Source organism: Rasamsonia emersonii (assembly GCF_000968595.1).
Source record: "Rasamsonia emersonii CBS 393.64 chromosome Unknown ctg1118621760443, whole genome shotgun sequence".
Classification (NCBI taxonomy): domain Eukaryota; kingdom Fungi; phylum Ascomycota; class Eurotiomycetes; order Eurotiales; family Trichocomaceae; genus Rasamsonia; species Rasamsonia emersonii.
In genome coordinates, this window is record NW_013562995.1 from 1 (window position 1) to 20,449 (window position 20,449).

A 20,449-nucleotide genomic window follows, 5' to 3' on the forward strand; every position below is an offset into this window, starting at 1 on the left:
GGAGAATAACACAGCAGTTTCACAGTATGAAGAAGTCGAAAGAAACGACGAAAGGGAAGAAAATCAATGTCCTGGTAATGAAATCTCCCCTGATGTCGTTGGAGCATTTTTCACCTTCCATCTAGCGAGCCATACGACAGACTGTTGTTCCAACGGCCCAATGCGCCAATGCGTCGAGGACAAGACAGTACGGAGTAGATATTGCTGAATGAGGGCACGCGAGAAGCTAGATGTCAGATCTGCTGCGGAGCTTCCCAATAAGACGGAACGATCAAACAAAAGCCAGTACTCTGTATCACGTTCAATTATGCACTCTGATGAAAGAGCACTGGGCTCTTGCTTACTCCACGAGTAAATGTCATCGGGTCTCCCTACATTTTCCAGTGAGAATCTCAGAATAGACCAGCCCAGAAACGTGAATTCCGAATTAGATGTCCGTTATCAGGCTGGGGATGATGATGATGATGTCAACCCCTTTCTCTTCCGGTCTGTGCTTTCGCTAGTTCAAGCCAGAATCCCTGGATCCGTGTGCATGGGACAGCTATTGACAGCCACATGGTTCCAGAAGAATTCGATGACGACTCGACGAGAGAATCCTATGCCGTATTGACCTGCCGATGGAATACCTGATTAGCTGTACGTCGTGTAAAAATAGAAGAGACCGGTTTCTAGAATCTGAGAGGAAGACAGTTAGCTCTCACTCACTCTCTTTGCCCTCGTCGATAATCTCACGACGCCACAGTACATTTTAGGCTCGTGCATGAAGGCGGTTGATGTTATGTTGTGCTGTCGAGGCCGTACTGGTAAAGCGTTCCCGTGCTCATTCTCGTGCTCGTGATTGCTATGTTGCACGTGAGGGGAGGGCATAGAGGTCCATACTCCGTATTTTTCTTTTACCTAAAAAGGAGCAATTCTAATCCTGAAACCGGTAAACCATGCACAGAAGAGAAGATGAATTAATTGAATTGGTCTTGTGCCTGACCTGTTGTCTGTAAAAACTTTTTCCACATTTGCACTGTCTATTTATTACCTGTTCTTTTTGATGGATGCATTTCTTGTTTAATGCTCTACATTTCTTCAAAAAAAAAAGGAAATGAAGAAAGAACCTTTTATATAATGTTAATTGACGAGTAAAATGGGACGGGATGTCATTGTTAGAAGAGAATACTGCTTAGCTGTACGGCTCTTGATCTGATAAATAATTATTATATAAATCTTACCTTCCCGAACCCGGCGAACCATTGATCCAGCTCTCTCCAAACGTCGTACGGAGTATATCCACGCAAAAGTTGGAATGGATCTGTAATGACGAAATTGTAAAACCGATCTGTTAACCTAAAAAATTCCCAGAAGCATCCTAAAGGCAAGAAACCTGGTGACATGCTGCGGACCCAGCCTCCAGAAGCCGCATAATTTTTAAGGCATAAAAGTTCCAAAAAGTTCTTTCAAAAAGAAAAAAAAAGGAAAATCTTAATGTTTAATTTAAAAATAAAATATATATTTTTTTCTTTTAGTTAAAACTATGATTATCATGTCCTAAAAAAAAAACCAACCTCAATCAATGATCATTTCATAAATGATTTTGTCTCGTAGATGGCATATTATATCCCTGTCATCAAGAATTATTGCGACTGAAACAGCTGTTGTAATTTTAGAAAGAGCCGCCCTCTCATCAGACGAAAATGCTACGGGAAAGTGTTCCTCCAAAAATTGGTTTGGTATTTGCTAACTTGTCCTTGTAACTATATATACCTACAAGTTGTATGTAATGAGATCGATCGATCAATCGGATTAATAGAAAATAATGTTCTACTATGTATTGAGCAACTGAAAACATATCCTGTATCTTAACGTTCCACGGTTCCAAGCACTCTTAAGTACGACCTTACTATTCCCCGCTTGGAGATCCGCCGACATGAGGTTGCAGCCGCAATTACCTACCTTTTAAAGGCTTAGTTGCCTACGTAGGCACAAGGCACTGTTCTTTTAGTGAGCATAAGTCGGTTTTTTTTTCTACAAAAACAGGAACAAAACTGAAACCTTATTTGTGAAGAGATGCATGGCTGTTAGCTGGAAAAAAGCTTTTCCTACCGTTTAGATCAATCATTCTTCCCTTATACTACTTCAACATTTGATCGCTATGCAGTTTGATTAAGTTATCGACTTAACAATTCGATAATGAATGTGATTTCTCTTGGCCTTTGTTTCCCCGCCGACATGCGCTCCTTCCTCAACCTTCTTGGGGCAGATCCCGCGCTGGACCATCTCCATCCATTCGAAACATCGTGGCTCTTCCCACCAGGCGTGTTCGCCGCGCTGCGCGCCCTGCTCGCCCTCTACGTGTTCTTCTGCATCTTCTTCATCTTCGGCTGGGAGGGCACGCACGGCGCCGGCGTCGACATCGGCCAGTCTTTCAGCTACTTCACCTGGCTCGACTTCTGGGGTCTGGGGTTCTACTTCCTCGTATCGGCGGTGCACGGCTTCTGCTACGCGCGAACAGGCCGGTCGGTGCTCTTCGACCGACTGCCTCGCGTCTTCCGCGCCCTGCACAGCCTGTACTATTCCTGCGTCACGACCTTCCCGTTCCTCGTCCTGATCGTCTACTGGGCCATCCTGTACCAGCCGCCCTGGTTCCCGCTCGTCTTCGAGGCCTGGCAGAATATCTCCCAGCACGGCCTCATCGGCCTCTTCGCCCTCCTCGAGATCTTCCTCCCGACCACCCGGCCCCATCCGCTCCTCAACCTGCCCTTCCTCGTCCTGATCCTCCTCCTCTATCTGGCTCTCGCCTACCTCACCCACTACACCGAGGGCTTCTACACCTACTCGTTCCTCGACCCGGGCGTTCACGGCGAGCACAGCGGCCGCGTCGCGGGCTACTGCTTCGCCATCCTCGCTGCCATCATCGTCATCTTCGCCGTGACCTGGGCGCTGATCTGGTTCCGCCGTCGACTCGTTGGTGGGAGGATCAAGAGGTCGAAACGTGATCCTGAAGCTGTGTATGGAACCCGACAGCAGGGAGTAGAAGCGGCGGGACCGGCGGTGGCAGAGAAATGAGCCGAGACGAGAGGGAGAGAATAAGTTAAGCAAAGAAAGGAAAATCATGATATTTTGTTTATGACCTCTTTTGCCGACGACTTTCGCCGCAACATGGTATTTCAGAGAGTCTGAGATGATACCCCACATGCTGTACCCAGTAACCTACTGTACAGTCTTATATTTTTAATGTCTTATGGGAAATTCCAGTGATGTCAAGCTATTTCGATTTATTGTCTTCAATACTATCATACACCATATGTGCAGGTAGATCAGAAGGATGTGCAACAAGTTTCGTGATGATTCAATCGAAATCAAATCATCGACAGCAAGAGATGGATGGCCAGGGCTGCCATTCATCAACTTGCTGCACCAAAACCATGTTTGCTTGTCCTTTGCTATGAAGCTGACGTTCATCCATGTCCGGTGTACAGAAAAAGATTCTCAAGGTTAGATATCCCACTTGACGGATAATTAGTCCTGCAGGAAATCCACTCCTCCCAGACTGGATGCATCAGAGAAAGGTAGCTGTATGACGGTAAAATATAGGGGCTCAATGAACGAACAGAGCCCCTTGTCTCACAGTCCTGTAGAGACTCTCCTGTAGTGAGTGGAGAAATAGAAAGAGGGGAGTAATTATGGAATATATGTAGTCTTGAGTAATAGAAGGGACATGTCATAAAACCTTGCCTGAAGAAATCAATTATTAATCGTTTCGCGCTCACCTAGTGGAGAGTTCAACAGTTGTGAAAGATAGTGGCAGATAACACAGATACGAATAAGCAGCTGACCAGGACGAGTGCTAATTAGACCTTTTCCCATCCGGTCTCGCTGCTAGTGCCGCTTCCTGAACCATCCGAACTTGCAACGGAGTGGCGAGGCTTTCCAAGCCCAAGCATCCACCCAACCAGGCTGCTAGGAACCCAATCTCCGATGATGCCGTACGTACGGGCGCCGCGTCCAACGTACACGACAGGCTTCTTTCGCTTCTTCTTGCCAAAGATAGATTTTGGCGCGGGAGCCAAAGAGTCGAAAATCGCATAGTGCAGATTTCGCGCTGGCGACCCTCGGATTGCGCTGGGTCCGGCCGACGCGACTGGCCTCTGCTCAATGCTGGACATGTATGATGGACCATACAAAGCCCGCTGCTGTGGACTCCATGACAAGATATCAGTGCCAGCAACCTGGCCATGCGCCGATCGATACTGAGGGCCAAGATCGATATTGCCGAGCTTCAACTCGACGACATCAATATTGCATGGCGAGCCATTAGAAAATTGCAGCAAACGCAATTCTTGACGGAGTGAAGTAGCAAAGCCTGAGAGCGCGCGCGTCACCGCGACTTCAGGCCCCGCAAATGGTGCTGAGAGGGAGGATGAGATCGACGGATAGAGGAAAAGGATGGTGCTGCTGGTATTCCGGTGAGTAAGAAGAGGAAGGAACATTTGTGTTATCAATATTGGCGTTAGGAGACGCGTGTTGACAGTGTCCGCCCAGCTTGATGCTGGGATGGTGGGTACTGGTCCTGTCGGATAATTTAAAGAAGGGAGAAGGATTAAGCCACTGAGTTGGCAGGTGTGTGGTTGAACCCCGGGGATGGGGTATTGCGGTTGACTAATAAGGGAGTGTATCGTATTAAGAGAAGGATGGATCCCAGAGGGCGACGACGGCGTCTCCAACTATGTTAGCTAACCTATTATCACGCGATTCGCAGTCATAACTTACTGTCGTCAAGTCGAGATGTAGAGCCCGGATATCCGATCGGTTCTCTGATTGAACAATGTGTTCCTCCTCTTCAAAGAAGACAGTCACATATACAATAAAGCCGCGACGTTCGAGATCAGCGGCTATCGACCTCGTCATGGGCTCGTGAGGAGACCCAGCGACAACTATCCCATAACTCAGTTTTCACCATCCGCATGGAAGTGTCCTGGACAACATACCGACTATCTCCTTTCGTGCGCCATTACCCGCTCTCTTGGCTCTTCTTTTCCTCGTTTCAAGGGCTTTACTGCCAAGTACCAGAAGGCTGCCGGTCCCGAAGAAAGCTATGATCGCAGCGGTCCATGCTCGATTCCGCACCATCCAGTCGTATATGCGCTCACCCAGCGATCGGGGAGGAGGGGGGCGAAGAATATGAATCTCATTCGTAGTTGGCCTGATAGCATCGGGAAAGTAGCGCGAAAGCGCGTCTCGAACTACTAACGCAGCGTGGTCGACATGACGGTCGATGGCCTCCGCGACCTGAGCCGAGTATCGCTTTACGTCATTTGGGATCGAGGCGAGCTGGGAGAGAAAACGTCAGCGCATGCACGTATTGCCGTCAAGTTGCATCGCTACTCACATAATCAAAGAAGAACTGGTCGTCGCTCGTCATCTCGGGCTATCAGAGAGAAAGGGGCTGCAACGAGCTGAAGTGACGTTGATAGCGACAAGAAGAAAATCGCGATGGGAAGACTCGATACGATTATCTCCGCAGTCACATGACTGATATCGGCCTATCGGGCTTCTTTTCCTCGAGTACAGAAACGCGGCCGCGCATGAGGCAAATGTCGCCAGGATCCCTTGGGAGCGTGTCATCCCATTTTAATGATTTTATCAAGATGATCCGACGAGATGGATGGCCATAAACGGCATGGGAAAGCCGTGCGATCGGCTACAGCATGCACCGAGTGCCAGCGCCGGAAGCAAAAGGCAAGCCACGTGCCGAAGGCATAAACAAGCTATGCAAGGGAAATTCTAATGATCTCATCAGTGCAACCGTGAGTGGCCGTGTAACCACTGTCAGACAAGGAGGATCTCCCATCTTTGTCAATTCATGTCCAGAAGACCCACCAGAGCTGTCAATTTAGCCAGCAGCCGAACAAGGTCTGCATGAGATCCATGCGCACTAGTTGGCTGCTACCTAATGCGAGACCAGGACATTATCACGAAGCCGCAAAGAGGACACTGTGAAATGCGAGCAGGATGATTTGGCCCTCTCTGGCTTCTCAACAGTTGCTGGCGAGGAGGGGTTTAGAGTTCTAGGGTATCTTCCTAACAGCCAGGACTTGCAGGGGGAATACGCTAGTATTGAAGTAAGATCTCCCAAAACCAAGCTGCTGAACCTCTGCTCAAAGCTTCAAAGGGCTCCAATGTTTTGAATGGTGTCTTCTCTGTGGAGATGGAGAGCGTTTTACTCGCTATCCCTCCAAAGCCGTATACAGGTAGGAGAGCATGAAAGCAACCATAATTCATAGTCTGCTCACGTCGTTTAAGATATTTTGGTACAGTATTTTCTGAGTGACGCCAACTATCAGTATTATGTTATCTATCCACCAACATTTTCGCAAGAGTATTCTCTTTGGTGGACAGACAGAGCTAGCGGCCGGAAACTCAGACCAGAGTTCACATGTCTTCTATTGCGTGTCTGTGCCTGCTCTACCCAGTACCTTGGTGCAGAAACACGGCAGAAACTCGAATTACAGTTGGGTGAAAGCATCCAAACCCTTACCGAGCGCTACCATCATGCTGCTCAGCAGCTAAGTAATAATATCCGCCCAGGAAAAGGTGGCCTAACACAAGTCCAGCAATTGCTCCTCGCGGCATCCTGGTTGAAGTCTGAAGCTATGTTTACTGAGTCGTGGCATACCTTGTGCTCTGCTATACACGAGGCTCAGGAACTAGGTATTGTGAAACTTGTTATATGCATGCAGAACTGCATTTTGGTTTGCAATTACAGCAGAAATTCCAAAAACTGACATATTTTATTGGACAGGAATGCATAAGGACTCTTCCACACAAGGAATTAGTGAGTTTGACCGTGAGATGAGAAGGCGGATCTGGTGCATTCTGTACACTTGGGATTGGTAAGAATCCTCGGCATTTCCCCCCCCTCCTAGATACGAGCATTGCTTACAAACAGAAAGGCAAATGTCTATGTTGCTATCCCGTCCGCTCATCATTAACCACAGCTGCTGCTCATTTGAATTGCCAAACCTGCGGTTGGAGAGTACTCCAGACACAGATCCCGATTTGCCCTCTCCGATAACTCACATGGCTCTTCAGTGTCAATTAGCCCAGATGTTGTCCAAAATACCTGGGGTGACAGGTGGCATCCTACCTGCAGATCAAGCGGTCACCATCCAGCAAGAAATCGAAAAGTGGTTCTCGTCGTTCCCCCCTGCGTATAGAGTTACCGATCCAGACACGCAGTGGGACGAAGAGCATCGCTATGTTATTCTGCAGCGCGGCCAACTGCACGCTGTGGGCTATATGATAATGCTTCACCCACTGAAACCGTTTCTCACGAGGAGTGTTGATTCAGGCCTGTCTGATATGGAGAGGAGTCTCCGGCCAGCGGCTGTTGACTGCTCCCTCAAACTAATGCAGGCTTCACGCCAACTTTTTGATTGCGTATTCCCCATAAATGCAAAGTTTCATTTCGTCATTTTCATAATCTTTGACACAGCGGCTGTTTTATGCTCTGCCATAACGCACGACACTAGCTGCAGCCTTCCCCGGCGACACGAGGTCATCGAGGCCATCGGGCTGCTTCTCAACATGATGGAACGGCTCAGCCATATGACAAAGACAGGAGCAATATGCTATGCGACTCTCGCCACGCTTGTGGCGAAGCTCTCCTTGTCTTCTCAGGAAAAAGCATTATTGGATTCCGTGTCCCCTGAGAGTTTAAATTCAAGCACAGGACCTCTTGGAACTCATCAGACCTCAGCTGGATTCGACCCCGGGAATATCTCTTCCACACATACCATGCCTTCCACTCCAACATCACAAGGTTTACATATCCCAGAGACGGAAACATCACATACTAGTGGGATTAATGATATTTCTTGCATGGATGTTGGTGAGCTGGGCCAAATATGGGACTGGGAGACACTCGATCTTAATTTGTCATTTCCACCAGCCCCCTAGAATGCAAGAACGTATGAATATGCTCGATTTCTTGGTGTCCATTACCCGCAAACCGACAGAATACAATCGATCTCTGTATAAAATGAAGTATTAGATGCCCTCGAAAGTGGTTTCAATTATTGAAATCCTGAAAGCCAAAGGTGAATTCGCGATAAGCAATGGCTGTCTGGTTACCCTTTTTGGATAACAGCATATATTCTGCCGGCAGAACCACCGAACTGTTAATGGCGGTGTGTCTTGATTTCCTTATTCAACAGGCGGTATCATAAACACACTAACCTAAATAGGAAAGTCACATGACTAGAAACCTCGCATCAAAAGTCACGGATTTCGGGTCTTGTCCGACACGCCATTTTCCATCTGGACTTTCGGACAGAAGTGCACAAGAGGTCGGTGTAGGTGCTTCTACGCTGGAGATCACCTGACCTGACCCTTACATCAACCCATCACTTTGTCTGGCATAGGATTTTTCTGCTTTGATGTTCGGACAAAGTGCACCCCCTGCCTAGCTGATCTTACCCAACTCCTTATTACTGTGAAGGACTAAGATTTGACTCACTCATACTGTGATCAAAACAGCAATTTTCACTAGAAATGGGAATCTACACCTGTGGTCTTTTCCTAAACTCTGCTCCACCTGCTGACTTAGCTATATTCGTCACGTGACTGTACCGTGCATTACAGTTTTCGACAACTGCTGTTCATTCTACAACCTTGCGAATGGAAATAAGAAACTCGAGTACATCTACAGATCATGGATGACGAGTCTAAATTGGTTTTTTTTCGCTTAATGAGTAGGCAGTTTTTCTTTCCATGCTCTCTTTCCATGCTCCTACAGGATGGCAGCCCCAGGACGGTGTAGGTACAATACAGGTATCCCCGACGAATGATGACGGCTGTATCCTCTACAGTTAATCTCACCACACCTGCCGATACCTCCTTCTTTGGCATCATTTCTATGGAGATTAATCGGAGATAAACAGCATCGCCGAGTTCTGCACGGTGTGATCCTTCCAGCCGTCCGTGATGGCATCTCCGATTCACATCGGAAAGCTCGTGGATTTTCGGGCTTCAGATTTCCTGATGTCAACTATATAAAGGTCGCTTTCCTGACCATGTCTACTGTGGAAAACAGATTCCAAGTCATTTCCAACGTGGTACAGATTAATTTGAATATCAGTTTTTTTTTGCTCAGCGCCACCATGTCTCGTCGTCAAGTCCAGTTTCTCAGCCGAGGAATCACTATCGTCGGCGACCTCTATCTCCCCGCCCAGACATCTCCTGATCGCAAACGTGCCGCCATAGTGGTTAGCCATCCGATGGGAGGAGTCAAGGAGCAGACTGCCGGTCTGCATGCAAGGCTTCTTGCTGAAGCAGGATTTGTCACCCTCGCCTTTGACGCTGCGTATCAGGGCGAAAGCGGAGGGAGCCACGGGGCCTGGAAGACCCATATCAGAGGGTCGAGGATGTCAAAAGCGCGGTAACCTATCTGTCAACCCTCACGGAGGTTGAACCTGAGCGCATTGGAGCATTGGGGATCTGCGCGTCTGGAGGCTATGTCCCATTTGCTGCGCAAACCGACTTGCGGATCAAGGCCGTGGCCACAGTCAGCGCAGTATGTGCCGGCACCCTCTGGCGCGAAGGATTGAAAGGCACTGCGGCCATTAGCGATCGGGCGACAGTCCTCCAGGGTCTGAAAGAATCCGGCAGGGCTCGACTCGCAGAGGCCAAGGGAGAGCAGCCTCCTCTCCTTCCGATTATACCAGACAGCCCTGACAACATCCCAGAAGGCACCCCATGTCTCTTCCGAGAGGCGAGCCAGTATTATCGAACGCCACGAGCACAGCATCCCAGATCGACCAACCGCTTTCCCTCACGGAGCGTGGATCTCATGGTGAACTATTCGTCATACACGTTCAACGACTTGATCTCTCCGCGCCCGTTGCTGATGATCGCAGGGAGCGAGGCGGACACCCTCTATTTTAGTCAGGAAGGAATTGAGCGCGCAAAAGAGCCAAAGGAGCTGTTTTTGGTCAAGGGGAAGACTCATGTGGGATTGTATGATGATCTGTCGGAGACCCTTCCAAAGTTGGTTGACTTTATGGAAAAGGCGTTGTGTCAATGAGTCCATGTCCGGAAGTATCATGGGCGAGTCTAGAGATGTTGGGATTTATAGACAAGTTGAATATATTCACTTCGGAATCAGCAATCAACTTCTTTTCCATTACGGCACCATAGTAGTTGTCCTTAATGCTTAATTCCACATGATCAATAATAGCGAAATCGGAAAATATTGCCTATCCAGAACCTGTGAATCAGCAGAGATAATCATTGCCTTCAAACATTCAGGCCGAACCCAGATGACATTAGATGATAATGGTCACGGTCAGTGGAGGTAAAATATCATGCGTTTGCCTGGTAGCCCAGCCAAGAACACCTGTTCTGGGAATGCTTGATTATATCTCTATCCTTGGAGACGTATATTTCTGCTGACGCAAATACCATAAGGTATGTCCACAGAACAGAAGACTCAACTGGTGCATAAGAAAGGGAATACTACAACACGATGAATAAATCAAACTTTTAAAAATCAAACAACCAAATCAAAGTAAAATAGGCTCCGAAATTATGTAATTACTCGATACAGTGTGTATCATTGATTCATCATCATCTGGCATCATCCATCTTATAAGGTATCTTATAAGGTGCTGATAAACTACTTGATCCCGGCGTCTCAAGTGGAATTCGCGACCACCTTCTTTAATGAGGCATAGCATCGATGTGCCTAGCACTCATATCTCTAAAGGCGGGCCACGCAGACAAATGAAAGTCTAGCGGTTAATCGGTTCAAGATAAGCGTCGAGACTTATCAGGCATGACCCCTCATTCGCAGCGGCCGGATCATACGCCGCTACATCTCAACGGCGAATCTCCTCATCTACACAAAGTCCCCTTATCACGCAATGACTGGACCAAAGCACCACAGGAGTGCCTACTGTGGGCACAAGGCAGCGTTGCTGTGTCTCAGTTGGGGTAGCTCCTCTGGCCTCTCTAGATAAACTATATATCTCAAGAAGACATGGGCCATTGATATCCAGACAGCTACTTCTCTATCCTCTTTCCAACGCGCCTCAGCTGCTGGAACGCACCTTTATAATTTCTTTACCTTGTCTACCACAGACATGGCACGTAAACCCTGGCAAGAGGTTGCGAAACTTGCGCAAGAAGCAAGAAACAAATCTATTGCACTCGTCCAACCGCCTGTTCCAGACGTTCCGGCCGATCTGCCACTGAACGTTTCAGAGATCCCCAGACAGCTTCTTACCCCTTCGGAAATCGAGATAACGGAAACGCCACCGGAAGCTCTCGTTCAGAAGCTTGCTTCGGGGGAACTGACAAGCGTAGCAGTCATCACTGCTTTTCTACGTCGCGCTGGTCTTGCTCAGAAGCTGGTAAACCTTGAGCTTATAAAGTATGGGAGAATCGAGTTAACATCATTCACAGACCAACTGTATAACCGAGCTTTTGCCCAATGAGGCCATTGAACGGGCTCAATTCCTCGATAACTATCTGAAAGAGCATGGAAAGCCAATTGGCCCCCTCCACGGGATGCCGATCAGTGTCAAGGAGCACATTGGTATGAAAGGCCGCGGCCTGAATGCCGGATTTATCGCCTGGTGGGATCATGTCGCAGATGAGGATGCACATGCCTTGCAAATCCTGTGGAAAGCAGGCGCCGTCTTTTACGCCCGTACAACCCAACCCCAGACGCTCATGCACCTTGCTTGTTCGAGCAATCTCTACGGAGAAACGGTCAACCCCTTTAACCGCCGCCTGACGAGCGGAGGCAGCTCTGGCGGAGAAGGAGCGCTAATCGGTTTACGTGGGAGCGTCCTGGGACTTGGTACCGATATTGGTGGAAGCATCCGCAGTCCTGCGGCGAACAATGGAATCTACGGTTTGCGCCCTACTGGCGGCCGGTTTCCTTTTGATGGCCTAAAAGCGGCTCGAGGGCCTTTCGGCATTGTCCCTGTCATGGGACCCCTGAGTGCCAGTCGGGAAGGCTTGCGAATGCTGATGAAGACAGCCATTGATGCGAAGCCGTGGCTCAAGGAGACATCGCTGTTTCCATTTCCATGGCGGGACCAGGTGAGCTACCTTGACGACGAATCTGGTAAGAAGAAGCTCAAGGTAGGCGTCATTTGGGACGACGGTGTCGTTAGGCCCCATCCTCCGGTCACAAAAGCCTTGAAGGAGGTCGTGGAGAAGTTGCAGACGGTACCCGGAGTTGAAGTGGTGGATTGGAAGCCGTACAGGCATGACTATGCGTGGGAACGAATTGCCTCTCTCTACTACTGCGACGGTGCCCATGAGGGCTTGGACATTTTAACGGACGGCGGTGAGCCCCTGCTGCCGCTGTCGGAATTCATTATCAAGGAGAACCCTTATCGACGGCGTCTCCAGATGGAGGATCTGTGGGATCTCTTGGCGAAGAATGAGGAGTACAAGCGAGCTTATGCGAAGCTCTGGAACGAGACTGCCACAGGCGTTGATGCGGACGGTCATCCGACCGGCATGGTCGATGTGATCCTCTGCCCTATAGGTCCTGGGGCTGCGCCGCCTCTGAACCAAGCTCGATACTGGGGATACACCGCTCAGTGGAACTTGCTCGACTATCCAGCTGCTGTTTTCCCCGTTACGCAGGTGAAACCGGATGTGGATCATATTGAAGCGGATTATAAACCAAGGAATGAGAAGGATGAGTTCAATTACAAGCTCTGTGAGTTTTGAGAATCCATTCACTTTGGCAGAATCACTGATGATGGTTGAGATGATCCGGAAGTCTATCGTGATGCTCCTGTGTCTCTTCAGCTGGTTGGACGGCCATTCGAGGACGAAAAGGTGTGTATTCCCTGACAGTTCGAGATTACTTTCTGGTCCTTTTTTTTCTCTAGTACTTTTTTATTTCCTATTATTTTTTGAACAAGAAAAAGCTGAGTATTCTTTTAGGTCCTCGAAGCCTTGGATTTCATTCACGAGCACATTCCGTTGCCATTTTTCTCCAGATGAGCGACGTAGACAGAACTTCGGAAATATTCATGAAGTTTGGACTTTGATAACATGCATTTTCTTCTCTCTCTTTCTTTCTTCTTAAGCTTGAGACAGTTTAATGTTCATTAATAGCTGGGGAATGTCCGTCGATACAGTTATATAAATATACAAAATACATCATAGAATGCTCTTATGATCGTGCAACAAACAGAACACAGATTCCATAGCCACAAAAGCATCATGAATCAATCCACTATCATGCTAGTACATTCCAGATGGCAAATGAAAAGTGCATTTGTCAGCCAGGCAGCGTGGGTGAATGTGTAGGTATACAGTGATCACGTGATACACCGCCACCGGCCAACTGGCCGCAATCCTTAACTCCGCTTATCTGCGGCGCGTTGCCGCCCTGCGACAGCTGGAGCTGGCTGCGACATTGTCCATCTTCCTATTCAATCCAGTCTTCCCTTTCTCCTTGTTTGTTTTTTTTGTATTTTTTAGATCCTTTCTTTCTTTCTTTCTGTATTTGTTTTTTCTTCTTCAAGTTCAATATTCCCAGCGTTCCTGATCCCTTCTGCTCTGCTGACGTGTCGGCGGCTGCCTGCAAGTCAGTGTGCCCTTTGCCTCCCAAACTCAATCAGCTTACAACGCTCTCTTTGGCTCTATCAACGTCTTCCAACTGCATCAAAAAGGCCACTTTTCAGTCAGTAATTTTGAATCAGGGGAGGGAGACGTTTTATTTTCTGCGATCTAGTAGCCATCGAGATCGCTCAGGATGCGGGAGCTCGATCCCTTGGTGCTGGAATATCAACATGACAAGCATCGGCCTAGAGAATCCGAGGCCCTCCTTATGCTCCGCAAAGTGGCTTCTCTCGTGAAGCCAATCATGCGGCAGCGGAACTGGAAAGTAGGAACTTTATGCGAATTTTACCCCAGCGAACGGAATCTCCTAGGGTTGAATATCAATGCCGGGCAAAAGATTTGTCTCCGGCTGCGATATCCTACCGACGAGCGCCAATTTCTTCCACTGGAGAATGTTGTTGATACCATGTTGCATGAGTGAGTGGCATTTTCTTCTATTGACAGCCCTTCTGTTCTAATGAGAAACAGACTCTGCCATATTGTCCATGGACCTCACAACCAAGAGTTCCATGCGCTTTGGAATCAGCTCCGTGACGAGCATGAGGAGCTTACCCGTAAAGGCTACACGGGTGAAGGGTTTCTTTCAGAGGGACGGCGCCTTGGAGGTCGCAAGATTCCCTTGGACGAAGCCCGCCGGTTGGCGCGTGTCGCGGCGGAACGGCGACGTACGCTGTCGGCCGGGTCTGGTCAGAGGCTCGGTGGCGCTCCCATCATGAAGGGAGCTGATATTCGCAAGGTTATTGCGGACGCTGCTCAGCGACGGATTGAAGTGATGAACGGCTGCGCTTCAGGGACGAAAGACAGTCAGAGGCTTGCAGAAGAGGCTTCCCGGAATGGATTCAGGACAAAAGCCGAGGAAGATGATGCGAATGAGCGAGCGATCATGCAGGCTTACATTGAAATGATCCAAGAGGAAGAGCGGGAGAAATATGGACAATCATATATCCCACCCAGCCAGGAGAACCCTGCAGGACCTCGAAGTACTCTTTCGCCACCTCCAGTGCCGGAGCACAGCAAACCTCAGCCTCCACGGTCGTCATCAGACCATGATACAATCAGTACAACTCCAGTCAATAATGCATCGTATGACGACGCCTGGTCATGTCCGATTTGTACGCTGGAGAACCCACCAAACTTCCTCTGTTGCGATGCCTGCGGCTCTGAACGGCCACCGCCAACGTCGACGTCCAAGTCCAGACCGGAGTCGAACACAACACCAGCCAAAAACAAACCCGAAGGGAAGAAGAGCAGCACATCGAAACCTCTGAGCAGGCCGGCATCACAATATTCAGCAAGCAGCAGAGCCTTCAAGCCGCGGACAAGCGCTGCCGAAGCCCTCGCCAAGCTGGAGAGGAATACACCCAAGCGGCCCTTGGGCTGGATCTGTCATGTCTGTGGAACGTTTATGGAAACGGAGTGGTGGACCTGCGCGAGCTGTGGGACGATGAAGCAGTCGTCGTGATGAATTGTATTTTATTATTCTTATTTTGTTTTTTTTTTTCATTATGATTTTTGTTTTCCTTGTAACGAGCATTATACCCTGTGGAGTTTGATGAAATGAAATAAAGAGCGTGTCATAGAATTCCAGTCACGAAGTGGATGTCCGGCAGCAAAAACAAATATCATGTGTCCTTTCATGAACAGTCTTCAACCGATGAAAAATAATGCCTTCAACTATATTTATTCAATTAATTGTCTGCACTAACAAAACCAAAATTCTATCAGTGTAAGCTTTTGATTTGAACAAAGCTGGTCAGATGCAAGTCCTCCTCCATGGTCTTCTTCTCTTTGCATCCTCGTCGAGGTCTCTCTCTCGCTGGAATCATTGCTATGCTGTTCAAAGTTGACTAGTGTTACGTTACGTTACGCCGCAATAGCGACAGTATCCTTGAAGAGTTTCCGTTGCTTTACCAAGAAAAGCAGAAAGCAGACATGGTCAGAAAACAATCAAAAAAAAATAAAAAAAGGACAGGGATAGATGGACTTACCGTGAAGCACACCGAAAGAACAAGGCTGACAGCAGCGCCAACATACACAGGGATAAACACCTTCTGAATCGCACCAACGATGATGTCGAGTGACTGTGCTCGAAGCCCCTCTGGCAGCGCACGGAAGTACGCGCCGCTGGTCCCTGAGATCGCCAGCTGCAGCTCGGCGCGAGAGACGTCTGGCAAGAGAGCGGACAGGCCTGCTATCGCGTCGTTGATGAACACGGCGCCTGCGATGGCGAGGCCGAATGCGATTCCTCCTAGTTGAGCTAAAAAAAAAAAGAGCAATCAGCCACATACATGCTTTAACAAGCCTTTCTTTTTCAATGCTCAGGCACTTACCAATCATCATGAAACTGATCGCATAGGCCATTTCTGCTGCTGGAACCACCGCTTGGATCACGGCGTATCCGGCCTGGATGAAGCAGCCCGTGCCAATGCCGACTAGTATTTCGAACCCGTAGATCTTGGCCTCGGAGGTGTCTGGCTTGATGCGCGCTGTTCTGAAGTCAGTACCCAGATTGCAGCAATTCTTGGACGAAGGAGGCGGAGGGGGAAATACATAATAAGACACCACCAATCAAGGCGAGAACACTTCCAAAGATGTACCATGGCTGGAAATAGCTGAAGCGAGACATGAGATGCCCATTGGCCAGAATCGCAGCGCTGAGGACGACGATGAGAGGAAGCAAGCGGACGGCTGCTCTGATGGCGTCATCGCCCCTGGTGAACTGGAAGTATAGCGGAACGTAATAGATGGGGATGAAACCCGCTGTGTTGACGGCCGACGCGCAGATGTAGAGGAGGACGGCGTTGATGTTCCGAAGGAACTGGCAGGGGAAGAGTCGGTCGCTGGTGTTGGTGAATATGGTCATGCCTTGCTGGATGCCGAAGACGATGAAGAGGACGATGGATACCGCGAAGAGGGCGATCGTCTGGCCGCTGTTCCACGGATACAAGGCTCCGCCGAAGTTGATGGCCATGATGATGGTGATGATGGCTCCGATGCTGAGGATCGTGCCGACGATGTCGAACTCGCGGACGAGGTTGGCGATTTTGGTGCCGGCGCGAGGCTTGAATGACGGGATGTAGAAGGAATAGATGGGAGCGAACAGGCCTGAGACGCAGAGGTTGATATAGAAGGCCCATCGCCATGTGGCACTTGATTCAACAAATGCACCGCCCACGACGGGGCCCAGGACAGTCCCAATGCCCCAGACCAGGCCGCTAGATAGCAGCGTTAGCATGGTTATGTTTATTTCCACGTGAGAAACTCACACAAAACTCAAGTATCCTGATCGCTCCCTATCCGAAGTATTGACCGAGAGGAGGGTCATGACGCCTAGATACATTCCGTTTCCGCCCATTCCAGCGAGGACACGACCGATGATGAGAGCATCCATGTTAGGAGCGGCACCACAAAGCGCGGATCCGATGTTGAAGAGCGCGGAGGACATGATGTATAGCCACTTGGCGTCGAAGAGGCCGTAGAGCTTGCCAAATGGGAGGACGACTGTTGCACCGCCTAGGAGAAACCTGTTCATGGACTTGATTAGATCCATTGACTTGGCATCACTTGAGAGATAAATCGAACTGAACTCACCCGACAGACAGCCATGGCAACTTGACGATATCTCCAAATCTGTTCACCGCAGCCTGGCCTATTTCTTAGAACTACTGGTGCAGGATTATAACTGGAGAAAGGATACCCACGGGCGTGATATCCGCAACGATGGTGTTGTCCAGCGAGTAGAGGAAGATGCTTGAAAGAATGGCGATGACGACTAGAAACCACTTGCATCGAGGTCAGCCACAGAATCCAGCAGCATTGGACGAGCCTTACGAGGATGCCATGGATCTGCCTTGGTGAGGCGTTGGGTTCCGCTTCCTGCGTATCGTTTCCTGGCGTGTTTGCCTCTAATTTGGGACCATCTTGAACAAGCTGTGGAGGCGTCTGCTCGCCTGACTTTTCAATCGATGTCGATGAAGAGGAGGCCATGCTTGCAGTTCTAGGAATTCTGGGAGTCTAGGAGGAAGAACAGAGGAAGAAAGAAGACGGTAGCAGTGAATATGAAGGAAATAAAGTGCTATGAACACACATACTGATTAGCTAGAGGAAACCACCAGATATGTACATACATGTCCATATGTGCTACGCATCGCAGTTGATTGGTAAGGTATTCCAAAAAGAGAAAGGAGCTTGAACAACACTGCTTAGAAATCAAAGGCTGCATGATTCCTTCGATCGTCATATTGTCAAACTGCTGGGAGTCTTTGTTTGTCCTTGGAGAGGTTGACTGCACCAAAAGCAGTAATTTGGCTCCATGGAATTAAATGACAGTAGGCTTTTGCAAGCATTCTCCCCGTTGTTTGGACTACGTAAACGTTGTAGAAACTGAGTATGTCCCGTCCATACAAAGGACTTCCGTATCTGGCAATCTTCATTTGTAATCCGCACGGCGCTAGACCATAATTGGTTCTCCGAGCAAATTTCCTAATTGGGAAGACCGCAGCCCCAATTTCTCAACTGTCCAGTAATTATTATCGATCTCTTGCGTCAGGGAAATAAACAGCAGAATGCCTGAGTCAGACATGAATGCAAGCGGGAAAAAAATATGGCTGTGGAATGGAATATTGAGAGGGCGTACAGTATGTAGAAAAATGGACAGGAGGAAATGTCGAGCTCGTTTCTCACACCCTTTGTTTTTTGAGTCAAACAATTCTTCCTCTTTCTCTTCTCAATACGGCGGATGGAAATACTAGTGCCGGTGTCTTGACTGAAGGAACTGCGCTTGTCTGGCGCTGGGCCCAGCTTTACCCCTGGATTACGGCTGGACTGGGCGATCCTGTTGACACAGCTCAGCTGGCTTTGACGAGATATCGAGATGGACTTGCTGATTGAATAATTCAAACACTCCAGCATAAAGTTAAAACTAACAAACTAACGGACAGACGATGCATCCCAGTTGCAACATAGCTCAGCTCATTACAAAGAACTGCAAGACCACGCGCAGAGCATTGTCAATCTCTGTTGCCGCCCTGCCCAGCCGCAGCATGACCGATTTTACCTTCGACCGCCGGGCCTCGCTGCCCGCGATCTGGATCACGCCGTCGAGACGGACGAGCAGGGCTCGAAAGTTGCGCAGCTGCAGCTTCAGCAGCACCCGGATCATGTGCACTTGCTCTTCGTCCGAATACGTGTTCTGGAACTCGGACGAGAATAAGTCAGGATTACAATTCGCGTTGCGACTGCTATCTGCGGCACAGGGCTCGGCCGATTCAGTGCTCTCCTCGGAGGAGGCCTGTCCTGACAGCCGTTGATTCGCCCTCTTAATCCTCTTGGAGATGCATTCGAACATCTCCGACAGGCGATCGCAGATGATGACCAGAACCGTATGGACCGTGGGGAGAAATCGGCAATTGGGGCAGTCCAGCGGCTTGCCGCACTGCGAAATGATCCATTTCTGCAGCTGGACCACCTGGTCTAGGGAAAGCGCCGTTATCCGGAAATCGTCGTCGTCGAGCTGCTGGACGACCCGGACCGTGCTGTGGATGCAGGGACAGCCAAGACTGCTGTTCCAGCTGGTGGAATCATCACGACTAAGGTCGAGGTTTGCCGGGTTCGACGGGGTTGGGATTCTGTTCTGTGCATCGGTCATTGGGAGGAGGTCTTGAATTGCTTGTTGTGCCCATGTTTCGTTTGTTAGCCATGCCGGTAGATTGTGCGCCAAGTTCGGCGGCAATAAATTATATTGCAGATGGGACATGTCGCCCAGATCACCAGGATATTGATTTCCTGGATCAGGATTCTCCATCTGATGACTTCGGTCGAGGTCCTCCATGTCCATAAGTAGCTGCGTCATGTCGTTATGAAAGTTCACTTCCGTATCATTAGTATCCTCTTGAGAGAATTAGGAGAACGAAATAAAACGTACTGTCAGAAGGATTTCCTTCCAAGCTGCCATTCGTATTATTACTATCAGAAGCAGATACTGTTGGTTCCTGCTGACGATCGCCTGGTTCGAGAGCATTTTCCAAGGGCTGTGCGCCGCTCTCCTGCCGCGAAGGCCCTTGAACAGAAGAAGAAGAAGCAGAACGATTATTCTTTGCTGAACTCGTCGGGAAAACACAGGGAATTACCCTGGCGCGGCATCTGTCGCAGTCGCCTTTTGGGCCAGTGCACCGAAGCTGTAAGACGCGAAAGATTTATAAGCCGATTCAAGAGGGTAAAAAAAGAAAAGAGAGGACAAAAAAAAAGGTTAGGGTTGGAAAATAATAACAAAATGACAACACTAACGTGGTATGACAGATCCTTACATACTTTTTTTGTCTGGCAGGAAATACAAGCTGGCCTTCGAGACGGTCGAGCGCGATTGCGACTTTGATCTTGCTGGCCAGGGCTCGCGCCACGAGCGACCACCTGCTCCATCGCTCCATCACCGGGAGGACATTTCAACGTGATGAACATTTTTGCTAATTAGGCCAAGGAACTGACTCTGTATGGATTTGATTTGAGTTTTGGTATTTCTCATACCTTGAAGCGGAGTAATAGTTCCGGAAACTTAGTAATAACCATCGCCAAGTCGTGCTAATCTAGCGCCTGCGTTTGCACCATCCCCGGACCAGCCAGTATCCGCCCCCCGGAAGAACGCAAGAAATCAACGATCCGGTTGAATGAATTTTCCGTAAGGAGACTTTATAAGAAGAACATCTAGTTATGGTCAGCCAGGGAGAAGAAAAGCTTCTTACCCATGCCAAAAAATTTAGGCAATAGGCACTGCAATGTATGTACTGTACCTAAGGACAGGATATCCTTCAAG

At 48.9% G+C, this 20,449-nt stretch overlaps 7 protein-coding genes across 7 annotated transcripts; 3 read left to right on the top strand and 4 right to left on the bottom strand.

Annotated features, from left to right (window-relative positions):
- Positions 1–2,151: 2,151 nt before the first annotated feature.
- Positions 2,152–3,183, bottom strand: T310_6739 (uncharacterized protein; the record flags this gene model as incomplete). Its single annotated transcript, XM_013470440.1, has 1 exon — positions 2,152–3,183. The coding sequence occupies one exon, from the start codon at positions 3,181–3,183 to the stop codon at positions 2,152–2,154; it is 1,032 nt and encodes a 343-aa protein (XP_013325894.1).
- Positions 3,184–3,839: 656 nt separating this feature from the next.
- On the bottom strand, positions 3,840–5,410 carry T310_6740 (uncharacterized protein; the record flags this gene model as incomplete). Its single annotated transcript, XM_013470441.1, has 4 exons — positions 3,840–4,706; positions 4,759–4,922; positions 4,977–5,319; positions 5,378–5,410. The coding sequence occupies 4 exons, from the start codon at positions 5,408–5,410 to the stop codon at positions 3,840–3,842; spliced, it is 1,407 nt and encodes a 468-aa protein (XP_013325895.1).
- Positions 5,411–5,851: 441 nt separating this feature from the next.
- On the top strand, positions 5,852–7,947 carry T310_6741 (uncharacterized protein; the record flags this gene model as incomplete). Its single annotated transcript, XM_013470442.1, has 6 exons — positions 5,852–5,901; positions 5,954–6,110; positions 6,161–6,239; positions 6,388–6,699; positions 6,791–6,881; positions 6,942–7,947. 6 exons carry the CDS (start codon positions 5,852–5,854, stop codon positions 7,945–7,947), a joined length of 1,695 nt encoding a protein of 564 aa, XP_013325896.1.
- A 1,202-nt stretch (positions 7,948–9,149) lies between these two features.
- T310_6742 (uncharacterized protein) lies at positions 9,150–10,072 on the top strand (the record flags this gene model as incomplete). The annotated part of the gene is made up of 2 exons (XM_013470443.1): positions 9,150–9,294; positions 9,360–10,072. 2 exons carry the CDS (start codon positions 9,150–9,152, stop codon positions 10,070–10,072), a joined length of 858 nt encoding a protein of 285 aa, XP_013325897.1.
- A 1,057-nt stretch (positions 10,073–11,129) lies between these two features.
- Positions 11,130–15,103, top strand: T310_6743 (Fatty-acid amide hydrolase; the record flags this gene model as incomplete). The annotated part of the gene is made up of 7 exons (XM_013470444.1): positions 11,130–11,399; positions 11,452–12,727; positions 12,779–12,849; positions 13,183–13,322; positions 13,559–13,702; positions 13,774–14,058; positions 14,110–15,103. The coding sequence occupies 7 exons, from the start codon at positions 11,130–11,132 to the stop codon at positions 15,101–15,103; spliced, it is 3,180 nt and encodes a 1,059-aa protein (XP_013325898.1).
- A 239-nt stretch (positions 15,104–15,342) lies between these two features.
- On the bottom strand, positions 15,343–17,628 carry T310_6744 (uncharacterized protein; the record flags this gene model as incomplete). Its single annotated transcript, XM_013470445.1, has 6 exons — positions 15,343–15,474; positions 15,630–15,898; positions 15,930–16,127; positions 16,192–16,856; positions 16,908–17,263; positions 17,473–17,628. 6 exons carry the CDS (start codon positions 17,626–17,628, stop codon positions 15,343–15,345), a joined length of 1,776 nt encoding a protein of 591 aa, XP_013325899.1.
- Positions 17,629–18,607: 979 nt separating this feature from the next.
- Positions 18,608–20,097, bottom strand: T310_6745 (uncharacterized protein; the record flags this gene model as incomplete). The annotated part of the gene is made up of 3 exons (XM_013470446.1): positions 18,608–19,530; positions 19,565–19,817; positions 19,951–20,097. The coding sequence occupies 3 exons, from the start codon at positions 20,095–20,097 to the stop codon at positions 18,608–18,610; spliced, it is 1,323 nt and encodes a 440-aa protein (XP_013325900.1).
- Between the last annotated feature and the right edge of the window lie 352 nt (positions 20,098–20,449).